Below are 11862 nucleotides of genomic sequence, written 5' to 3'. Positions count from 1 at the left end.
CTCTGACTCCCCCTACCCATGTCTGCCTCTGACTCTCCCTACCCATGTGTGCCTCTGACTCCCTTACACATGTGTTCTACTCACACCCCCTACCCATGTGTGCCTCTGACTTCCCCTACCCATGTGTGCCTCTGACTCACCCTATCCATGTGTACCTCTGACTCCCCCTACCCATGTGTGCCTTTGACTCACCCTATCCATGTGTGCCTCTGACTCTCCCTACCCATGTGTGCCTCTGACTCCCCCTACCCATGTGTGCCTCTGACTCCCCCTACCCATGTGTGCCTCTGACTCTCCCTACCCATGTGTGCCTCTGACTCTCCCTACCCATGTGTGCCTCTGACTCCCCCTACCCATGTGTGCCTCTGACTCTGTCTACCCAGGTGTATCTCTGACTTGCCCTACCCATGTGTGCCTCTGACTCCCCCTACCCATGTGTGCCTATGACTCCCCCTACCCATGTGTGCTACTGACTCTCACTACCCATGTGTGCCTCTGACTCCCCTATACATGTGTGCTACTGACTCCCCCTACCGATGTGTGCCTCTGACTCCCCCTACCCCTGTGTGCCTCTGACTCGCCCTACCCATATGTGCTACTGACTCGTTCTACCCATGTGTATTTCTGACTCCCCCTACCCATGTGTGCCTCTGACTCCCCCTACCCATGTATGCCTCTGACTCTCCCTACCCATGTGTGCCTCTGACTCCCCTACACATGTGTGCTACTGACTCACCCTACCCATGTGTGCCTCTGACTCCCTCTACCCATGTGTGCCTCTGACTCACCCTATCCATGTGTACCTCTGACTACCCCTACCCATGTGTGCCTTTGACTCACCCTATCCATGTGTGCCTCGGACTCCCCCTACCCTTGTGTGTCTCTGACTCCCCCTACCCATGTGTGCCTCTGACTCCCCCTACCCATGTGTGCCTCTGACTCGCCCTACCCATGTGTGCCTCTGACTCCCCGTACCCATGTGTGCTACTGACACCCCCTACCCATGTGTGCCTCTAACTCCCCCTACCCATGTGTGCCTCTGACTCCGTCTACCCAGGTGTATCTCTGACTCGCCCTACCCATGTGTGCCTCTGACTCCCCATACCCATGTGTGCTACTGACACCCCCTACCCATGTGTGCCTCTAACTCCCCCTACCCATGTGTGCCTCTGACTCCGTCTACCCAGGTGTATCTCTGACTCGCCCTACCCATGTGTGCCTCTGACTCCCCCTACCCATGTGTGCCTATGACTCCCCCTACCCATGTGTGCTACTGACTCGCACTACCCATGTGTGCCTCTGACTCCCCTACACATGTGTGCTACTGACTCCCCCTACCCATGTGTGCCTCTGACTCACCCTATCCATGTGTGCCTCTGACTCCCCCTACCCATGTGTGCCTCTGACTCACCCTACCCATGTGTGCCTTTGACTCCCCCTACCCATGTGTGTCTCTGACTCCCCCTACCCATGTGTGCCTCTGACTCCCTCTACCCATGTGTGCCTCTGACTCCCTCTACCCATGTGTGCCTCTGACTCGCCCTACCCATGTGTGCCTCTGACTCCCCATACCCATGTGTGCTACTGACACCCGCTACCCATGTGTGTCTCTCACTCCCCCTACCCATGTGTGCTACTGCCACCCCCCACCCATGTATGCTACTGACACCCCCTACCCATGTGTGCCTCTGACTCCCCCTACTCAGATGTGCTACTGACTCCCCCCACCCATGTGGGCCTTTGAACTACCTTACCCAAGGCTGGTCGCTGGTGATCAATAGTAGCGTGGGTGAACAGAGACAAGACCGTGTTTGACGCCACATAACTGAATATAAAGATGGCAGGTAAGCACAATTTTCCTTCTTTCTAAAAGCATTAGGGTCCTTTCAAAAAAATATATTTTAAGTGGATCAAACTTATTCAATGTATTGGAATGTGAGTGTGGTTAGAAGCAGAATGGTTGGATAGTGATCAATTTGGCTATCTACTTTTGTTGCCACACTGGCTGGTGATCCTGCAACTTAAGGTGTCATAGATTGCATTCTCATGAATAGTGGTTTAGATTATAGAGGGCATGTCTGCGCATGTATAGGAGTGGCACTGCGCATGTATAGGAGTGGCACTGCGCATGTATAGGAGTGGCACTGCACATGTATAGGAGTGGCACTGTGCATGCGTCCCGATGTTTACCATTCTGAGATGCGGGTTGAAATTGCAGGCAGAGAAAATGATTTTCAATTGGGTTCCTGGGAAGTGAAGGGGGCTGGGGTGGCTAGCCAGACGTGTGCGTGTCATGGGCATGAGCGTGTTGACAGCAGTGGTGGATCCAGAGGGGGGTGATGATTGGAGTGATCGCCTCCCCTAGCACAGTCATCTCTCTCCTCCTGTACTGAATAGGCTGCCTGTGTGTCTGTGTTTACTCCTCCCCTTATCTCATGGCACCGCTGTTGGAGGATGGGGCTGGGTGACTCCCGCACCTCCCCTCCCTGAGATCCTGCCCTGAGCGTGTGTCGATGTAATACATTGTTGGACTGCTCTCCTGTCTCGGCTCCTCCCTGTCACAGCATCAGTGTGACACACACACACCCGTGGCTGTATGCGCTTGGTGATTGTAAGTGAGAAATACCCGGCTGTTGCGAGGACAGGGGTGAGGCGGGAGGGAAGCCCAGCAGTGTAGTACAGTGTGATACACACTGAGGGCAGGATCTTGGGAAGGGGAGGTGCTGGAGTCGCAGTCCGAAAATGGCTGCCCTGTGTGAGGCGGCTCTGGGGAGGGAGCTGCCGGTTTCAGCTGCTCAGGTAGGGAGCTGGGCTCAGTGTCCCACATAGTGAGTGAGTGATAGGAATGGGCTGTATACAAGTGGCTGCCTCTCTGGTGCAGCACATATAGCCAGGGGTGTGTCCTGTGCATGACTTGTGTGTGCTGCTACCAGGGCTGCCATCAGAAATTGCAGGGCCCGGGACTGAAAAATTGGCAGGGCCCCCCTCCACCATTTTCAAAGATTTTTCAAAGTTAGGGTATGAGGCACACTGTAATTCAGCATAAAACAGTCTTTTTAATTCCACCAGAGGCTCATGAAAGAGGACCAGCACACCAAAGTAAGCAAAAAACTGTCAAGGCAATTATCGAATAATGAACAAAGCCGTTCAGTCTTCAAAAAATATGTAAAATACACAATGCAATGGAAGCAGGAGAGATGGCATCATGTCAAGTACTGTTATGGTCAATGTACTGCCCCCCCCCAACTGCAGCAGCACCTTCAGACCTGTCCTGCTGAGTTGTGCACTGCACAGAGCTCTCTCTCCAATGCTCCGGGGCTTAGGTGAGAAGTAGCTCTGATCGCCGCTTCGGCATTCAGTGCAGGGATGGAGATGAAACCTTGCCCACTTACTGTTCTTGCCTCATTTCTTTAAAGGCTCCGAGTACCTTCTTCTTTCCTGGCAGACCGGCTCCTCACTTGTCGCGGGTCATGCGACAACTCCCTTTAGCCTTGCAGCGCAGAGTGACGTCACGCGCGTCCAAAAAAACTTTATTTAACAGCGGGACACACCGTGTCCTCACTGTCCTGTACAGCTGTAGGCTGGTGGGAACCGGGTTGGTGGCGGCAGGCGGTGGCAGCGGCCGGGCCTCCTGCTTTTGTTAATGGGGTAATGTGGGGCTGCAGGCTGTGCAGCAGCAGTAGGAGCGGGCGGGCCCCACCCGTTCTTCCAGGGCCCGGGCCCAGGACTGCAGTGCCGGCAGTCCCCCCTGATGGCGGCCCTGGCTGCTACATATATGCTGTGCAGCACTTGTGTGTGGTTATGTCCAGCAGGGTGGCTAGAGATACAGGAACCCAAATAACACAGTGAATACATAATCATATATAAATGGTAATAGTCGATGTGGCCACAAAAAAATCCCTGTAAAGGGGAGGAGTTGGGACCAGAAAGAGGAGGAGTCAGAATTAATAATTAAATCGCCCCCCCCATAAAAGAACAGTCTAGATCCGCTCCTGGTTGTCAGTGACTGCATCTAAAGACACAGTAGCGCTGACACAGATGGCCATGTTCAGACGGTGAAATTGCACCTGCCATAGGGCTGCTGCAATCTTCCATCTTACGACAAATGGTGCAATGATGGTGCGTCTAAGTACAATAGTGCTGCTACCAGTGGGCATCACGGTAGACTGAGAATCAGCCACAACATTAGCATAAAGACACAGGCTCTGTTGCGGAAAAAGCGCAGCCACGTACCTCTGAATCAGTCCTAAAGTAGACGCCTCCTGCGGCATTAGCATATTATTGCACAGCCACTGCATACAAAGCCACAGCAGCTGTGCAATGGCGACCATCTCTGAGTCAGGCCCTATCTATCCATCCTTCCACCTATTTATCTATCAAAATTCACATTTGAATGACCTCTAACACTGATATTGTCATTTCTCAGTTGACAAGATAATATATAATAAACAAAACCAGTAAGAACAGCCGTATAAACTATACACAAATTAATAAGTTAAATTGGATCCCCTTCATAACTTTCACACTTTAATAAAGAAAATGAATAAATGGTCACTGTTATTTTTCAAACATAAGTTAATGTAAGAAACATATAAGGTATTTGTTTTATAGAAAATACAGCAGCAGCTTTGATTTTTATACTGAGCTATATTACATATGTATGTAAGTAATTCAACATCTGTGTTTCATATGTGGACACTTCTAAATACCTAACCAGGCAACTATAAATACACAGCAATTAGAAAAACAAAACTATTTAAATATTCTCAATAAAAAGGTTTAATCAAAATCTATGTGTTAAAAAAGCAAAATAAATCAGTAGTTGACAAGTTTATAATAGGATGTGTGTGAGAGGCCAGGAGAAACGTTATATCCCATAATTTCTCATCCTTTTCCTTAAAGGATTCCACATCTACACTCAGTAGAGGCAGCCACGTTGTCAGCCTAACCAATATACAGGTTATTAATTCATTAGACATCAGTAAGATTTGTATGTGAGGCACGTGACACAAAGTGCCTCGTGCTTTATTGATGTCATTGCTTCCTTGTGAACTAATAAACAAAAATATTTCTAAACATATTTGCACAAAGTAAGGGGATGTACAATAGCATAAACACTTACTTTATAGAGCATCTGCTCCTAGAAATAAATAAATGAAATAATTGGACCTAATAGTACATCTTAATGCTCAATATATTCTCTCAGCGTACTACTGTACATTTATATCTGAGCAACTAAGGGAGGAGCATGTCACATGTGCAGAGGGGTGTCTGATATCACACTGATGTGATGAGAAAGGACTTGGCTTCACCATCAAATGCAAACCCTGTATCTCATTAATATGCCAAGAAGATATGGAGCTTGCGGTATACAGTACCTATAAGTTGGCAAACCTCACTAGACACACCGGATTGCTCTAGACCAGAGATTAGAGCTGTGATGTTGCCCACTTTCAAAAATATTATAGAGAATTAAAAACACACTATCAATATAGAACTATTTTTGTTTTTTTTGGGATGTGTGTCACATATTATAGCTGTTTTAACAGCATCATTTTTATGTCATACATCCGATAACAAAGATCAATCTGTCATAAATACTAGTACACTGATTGATAAATAACATACTAAAGTCCCGCTTTAGAATTCTTGTAAACAGAGTAATAATAATTCTTATGAGTTATTGGAGTAGCAGTGGCAGTAGGGAGCTGTCTTTGACACTTTCTAGATTGTCTACTATCTGTATTACACCTTGCACCTGGTCTTCCTGCAGGACATGTCGGGCATTGGAGGAGAATTTCTTCAGCAGGGATTCCCAGCTCAGGGGTTTTCTCCAATGTCCATAAAAAGTGTCACATTTCCCGATCATCACATCCCCATTTCTCAGCAGCAGAGCCACCTCTGCGTACATCTTGTCAAAGTTGGCTTCATTATCTCTAGGATGCTCCACCACCACTTTGCTCAGGAGATCGTGGAGTTCATTACGGAACATGGTGTCTTCATGGAAGGAACGGACATTAACTTCACCATCTAGGAGTGCGGTGCAGGCATTGAACTGGAAAGAGTGGCGAGCCTGGTGTTCTGAGTCTGGATAGGGCCTGTCAATGTATTTGGATACTGGGACTCTAAGAACAATAGACTGAATATCGGATGGGTTGAATGAGCCATATTGTTGGACAAATGTATTTCTAACTGAAGCAGCAGCATCAGCGACCCAGTGCATCCCTAGATGTGCAGGAAAAGACTTGAATGCAATGTCTTGCTTCTCCAGAAGAAATTCATAATGTTTTCCTGGGGGAGATAATGGCTTAGGCTGGTAATCACCATAAAAAGTACTAAACCCAGCACAGCCGGGCACATCATCAAGTATGAGTGTATTGGCCTCCATTCCCTTAGCAGCCAGGATAGCAGCTTCCAGACCTAACCTAGTGGCATTGCCAATGTGCAGGGGCTTAGCCAGGGTGGCAGCATTTGCCATAGGAGCACCAGCAAGGGAGGCTGCAATTGCCAGGGCATGAGTGCATTGCTCTTTATCTAATGAGAGGAGATTGGCTGATGCTGCAGCACTTCCCATAGTGCCAACCACAGACGGTGGATGAAATCTGTAGTGAGAAAATAGTATTATATTATTTATTTATGTAACAATAACATGTGCAAATTATCTTATATAATAATATTTACAGTATTCTTTAGTGAGATGTTGCTGCCTTATAGTGCCCAAGCTATAAAGAGACCAAGCTATAAAGAGACATTTCCTGGCTGGTTGAAGCAGCCCCCTGAGGAAGGTGTGTAGCTATAATGCTCTGCTCCCTACATAGACAGAGGGAACTTTAAAACCACAGTGGTGTCTGGGAAATGTCTATATATCCAGTTTGTAATTAAAATCTGTTTGAGAGTATACAATAATTTATATGCATTTATACTTAATAATAATAACTCTTACATTTCCCTATTAGACATGTTGCTATTTATCAAAATAAACAATAAAACATTTGAGGTGGGATGTATCAAGTTTTGGAGAGATATAAATTGAAGATGCTGCCCAAAGCAAACAATCAGATTGTAACTGTCATTTCAAAGACCATGCTATATAAATAAGCTGATTGTTTGTTTTGGCAACTTGTCCACTTTAACTCAATCCAAGATTTGATACATCTCCTCCTTCGTACCATAATGGGGAGATGATACCATCAACCATTGGGACTAAGTACTCACTTTTTAGGAATGCTCTTTGCTTCGCTGGAGAAACCCATAAGTCTTCCTTGTATTTCAATCCCTACATTGAAAGCCGTCAGCAGTTCCTCACCACTGATCTTTCTGCCATGTGACAGTATCTGTGACAGTGCCAGGATGGCAGGAAGCACGGCACCAGAAGGGTGTGTGGCAGGGTGCCACGTGTCATCAAAGTCCATGGAGTGAACCTATGGTGACAGGGAAATGATTAGATGGACTGAGCAGCTATATAATAAATATTATTTTATTTTTATTTATAGTAAAGTCTACTTACAGCAACTCCATTGGCATAGGCAGCCAGGGTCGGAGAGAGCTTTAATCCTTTCTGTCCATAGACAGAACAAAGGGCAGAATTTCCATATGTTGAAAAGTATAGGTCCTGAAAAAAGGAAATAATATGATGTCAATATTTAAAGCAATTCTAAATAATCATATTGTAATTAACTTGTGTAACTAAGGAGATTAGATCCAGGTCTTCCAGTGTCCAAGGAAAAGGGCTCAATGTTTTATTATTATTATTATTATTATTATTATTATTATTATTATCCTTTATTTATATGGCGCCACAAAGGTTCCGCAGCGCCTTACACAGTACATAAATGAGCACACAAGAAAAACAGTTAATAGTAATACAAAACAATGCAGGACAAGGACAAGGTTATAAACTCAGCTGCAAAACACAAGCAGCAGGACATGAGCAACCAGGTAGTAGGTGCCATTGTAGGGAGTTAGGAGTAAATTATACTATAAGTAGTGGGAGGAGAAGCACGTGAGGATGAGGGCCCTGCTCGTGAGAGCTTACATTCTAAAGGGGAAGGGCAGACAGACAGGGGCGACACAGAGGGGTAGATAGTGAAGAAGGAGCATGGAGCAGTGGGTTAGGATATGTGCTGCGGAATGTGTGTGTATAAGACGACCTGATGTTATGTAAAAATTAAGTCCTTCATACATCTATCTCTATGATAGAAAATAGATTGTTTGTGTTATTTACATGAGAGATGTACAAAGTAAAGTAGAAGCACTTTAATTTGTGTGTTACATTTTAGCATCTATATACAGCCTGACAAGAAATGCAGCTATTATGGGACTGTCCCGCCATCCTAATACAGTAGTGACTACTTTAGTTCCAGCTGCTGGGTGCTATGCCATGCTCCTGTGAGTGGGTGCATCTCACATGCAAGACCCACTCACAAATGGGTGCAGCCATACATGATGTGGTCCCACAGGATGTTGCAGTACCCGGGCCCAGAATTTCTCTTGGCAGCCCTGGAGGTGACAGACAGAACGAGGAGGGAATGGGGCTTAGTAGTGGGGTAACAAGACCATGGAGGGAGGTGGTTGAGAGTGGAGGTATAGGAGAGGTGGGGGAAAGAAGCAGAGGGTTGGAAGCAGACTGATGAGAGAAAAAAAAGGAAGAACAGAAAGTGGAGGAAACAGGAGGGGGAAGAGAGGGATGGATAAAGTAGAGGATTATGTGGACATAGAATATGGGGGTTGTGTGAAGTAAGGGTGTTCATGCTGTGGACAAGGTAATAATTGAGATGTAAACTGGAGTGGAGGCTGTGAGATATAGAGTCAGTGTGGATTAAAGTTGTTAAATGTTCAAAAATACATGTAAAGAACAGTGCTGCTAATGTATGAGCGCAGCTCCAAAAGTGATATATAAAGGAGAGGTATGTGAGTAGTGGGTGCAGGAATTAGTTTATAAACAAATGATTAAAGTGGATAGATGTGACACAATTGGAAAAGGCAATACAAAATGAATGAGGACAAAATTACAATGTACCCGAGCTGATCCAGTCCAAAGTGTTCTGATCAACAAAGATCAATCAACAAGAGCAGTACACAGACAGGGGAGCACTTGCAGTGTCCAAGCAGTGAGTGCAGTAAGTAGTTGCCTGGATATGCATACAGCAGAAGATGTTGATTTTGTTCATTCACATAAGTATGTTGCTTCTTGTTGTTCAGAAAGTGGTCTGGTTTTGAGTTTCTTTTCCCTCAGTTTTCCTCCAGTTTAACTCCAGCGTAACTCCGACTTAGTTATCAAATTGTATTTACACTTATAATCAGAACACTTTGAATCTTAACACAGACTATGGCAGCCACCGGCTATGCAGCCTGTGGGAGCAGTAATATCTAAAGTTACAAACATGTGTCTCTGTGCTCACTGATTGGGACCCCACCCCGAAAGCTCTAACACACACTAAATTGGGATGCAATAAAGTCGAAGATAAACAAATTGTGAGAAGGGGGAGGCCAACACAGATTCACAATACATTCCTAACTTCCTTTAGATAAATTGCTCTTAGTATAGCAGTAGTTGTAATTTACCCAGTATAAATTTTCAAAACTGTGCTGAGGCAATCACTAAAACAGCATCTGATGGGAGCAGTAGTTGTAATTTACCCAGTATAAATTTTCAAAACTGTGCTGAGGCAATCACTAAAACAGCATCTGATGGGAGCAGTAGTTGTAATTTACCCAGTATAAATTTTCAAAACTGTGCTGAGGCAATCACTAAAACAGCATCTGATGGGATTTCACTTTATTTCACTAGTTTATTGTTGGTGATTACTGATCTGTGGATCTACGTGAAGAGGGTTTATGTAATAGGGTGCAACTTGCAGCCGCTACAGGAACTCCTGCGAGTCTTCCCATATTTTTAAAGCGGCAATCATTTTAAAGGCAAAACCAGCTTGGTCTCACCCTATTACATAAGCCCCAAGGTGTCTTTAAAAGTAACAATAATTCATAATGTATACAGTAATACAGCCATCTAAAGTGGTGATGGCAATAGGTGTATTCAAAGAAAAGTATTTATCCCACCACCCCAGATGATGCAATATCACAGATCATGGTCATTATGTATTACCTGGCAGTATTTCACCACGATATTGAAGACATGAGTTGTGCTGCCGACCAGTCCGACCCCAATGCTGTCCAGGATCATGCGCTTACTTCTGTGCCGCACAATATCAGAGAGGTGATCGGGGCGGATCTCATGGATGAAAGATGCAAAACTGTTGGTGATGGATTCTTCTACCTGGTTTCTTACAGCCACTGATAAGAGAAATATCACAATAATGTTCCTTCTGATTTTCCCTTCCGGTGTATTTCTTTTACACCTTTCCTTTCAAATTTGTGCCTTTTTTAATCTTGTGAAAATATTTTATTTTATTACCTATCTGACTCTTATATCCTTCAAAATAGTATCTACCCTGTTTTTAATTCTAGTGCTTTGTAGTAATTATACAGTTATATGATATAGCCCAAAGTCTATTTGGAACCATAACAGTGTCACCCATTTGTATTGATACATTGATTGCAGAAGGAAGATCACAAATTTAACTTCAAAGCCAGAACTGTTACAATTGAAACATTAAAAATATATATTTTTTGATAATTACCTTTTGCAGTTGACTTGTGGATGGGCCTTGATAGTTGCTGAAGTTTCTTTGTGTTCTATGAATGATAGAAATTTTATAATGAAATAAATTATTTATTTTAGTTACATTTGAATTCCTATGTGATGGTTACATTATTGTGTACCAAACCTTTCCATATTTTAAATACTATGTGGAGATAATACCATGCTTTAATGTATTATATGAAACCCATAGACAGCTCTACTTAAATCAATGCACAGTCTTATCCTGGACTCGGACACTGTACTGTAGCCGTGTCCTTTGAAGCTTTATTACATTGTACTGCTTGTTACATCCACCAGAGGCTACTACCCTTTACACAGTTTGTGTATGAACTAAAGCTTATACACTTTCATTTACATTGTTGTACTTAAGAGAATATTGATGCCATCAATTGAAATTGTACATTTCTAATGGTACAGTTAGTATTCTTTGGAAAAAATGCTATAGTTAACAGCATAAAAATAATACTATAATATTTGTATAAGCTATTTTAAGTTACCCTTTTTATTCCATAGTATTTTAAATATACATTTGAATCTTTGAACCTTTACATAATTACACATCTTTTGGCAGCATTATAAATCTTTATAAAACATATCAGGAAGGGTGTAATTCATTTTACTGTTTTTGTTTTTGACAATTTGCATTTTCTTTAAATTTATATTCCTTTTACAAGTCCTTGTGTTAAACATTTCCCAACACATCTTCATGGCTAAATTCAGTCATATCTCAGTGTCCTTATGCACTTATTTTTCAATTGCAATGTTTTAGGCTTAATTAATAATGTTAAACTGCTTTTGTAACATCACTGGTACATTGGTAATTGGTAGCAGAATATTAAATTACTATATGAAAATGGATCATGTTGGGAAGTTTGGTATACGTACATGTAAATATTTTATACATGCAAAGTGTATATTGTTGAATTATAAATAATATAGAATACAATAGTAAACAATAGAGTACAAATAAAAAAACATTAAATAAAAGTGAAATTACAATTTGCATATTTATCGGTTAATACTGGGTAGCATTTTAATTTACAAAAAGTTTAAACATATTTACTTATACATCTCAGATTATGTATCTGCTAATCTACTAAAGGTTTTAGCATATGTGCATGTACATCTTTGAAAATAGTACTTACTTTAACAGCTGCAGAAGACATTTTTGAATTAAGATATGTTTTAAAATGATGTGA

The 11862-nt window shown here is 43.2% G+C and overlaps 1 protein-coding gene across 1 annotated transcript; it reads right to left on the bottom strand.

The window, feature by feature from the left end:
- Positions 1 to 5680: 5680 nt before the first annotated feature.
- On the bottom strand, positions 5681 to 11829 carry LOC148453609 (cis-aconitate decarboxylase-like). The gene is made up of 6 exons (XM_088461952.1): positions 11809 to 11829; positions 10641 to 10695; positions 10106 to 10293; positions 7508 to 7612; positions 7216 to 7421; positions 5681 to 6602 (listed from the first exon to the last, which is right to left on the bottom strand). Exons 1-6 carry the CDS (start codon positions 11827 to 11829, stop codon positions 5681 to 5683), a joined length of 1497 nt encoding a protein of 498 aa, XP_088318078.1.
- Positions 11830 to 11862: the final 33 nt, after the last annotated feature.

This window comes from Taudactylus pleione, unplaced genomic scaffold (assembly GCF_031769625.1).
Source record: "Taudactylus pleione unplaced genomic scaffold, aTauple2 ptg001126l, whole genome shotgun sequence".
Taxonomy (NCBI): domain Eukaryota; kingdom Metazoa; phylum Chordata; class Amphibia; order Anura; family Myobatrachidae; genus Taudactylus; species Taudactylus pleione.
The sequence above is the reverse complement of the archived record's forward strand: the minus strand, read 5'-3'. Positions and strand labels throughout refer to the sequence as shown.

Coding starts and splice junctions, on each gene's coding strand:
- LOC148453609 (XM_088461952.1), bottom strand. CDS start 11,829: ATGTCTTCTGCAGCTGTTAAA. Junction 7,613..10,105: donor TCGTGGTGAAATACTGCCAG/GTAATACATAAT, acceptor TCCTTTTTTCAG/GACCTATACTTTTCAACATA. Junction 6,603..7,215: donor GCAAAGAGCATTCCTAAAAA/GTGAGTACTTAG, acceptor TTCTCACTACAG/ATTTCATCCACCGTCTGTGG.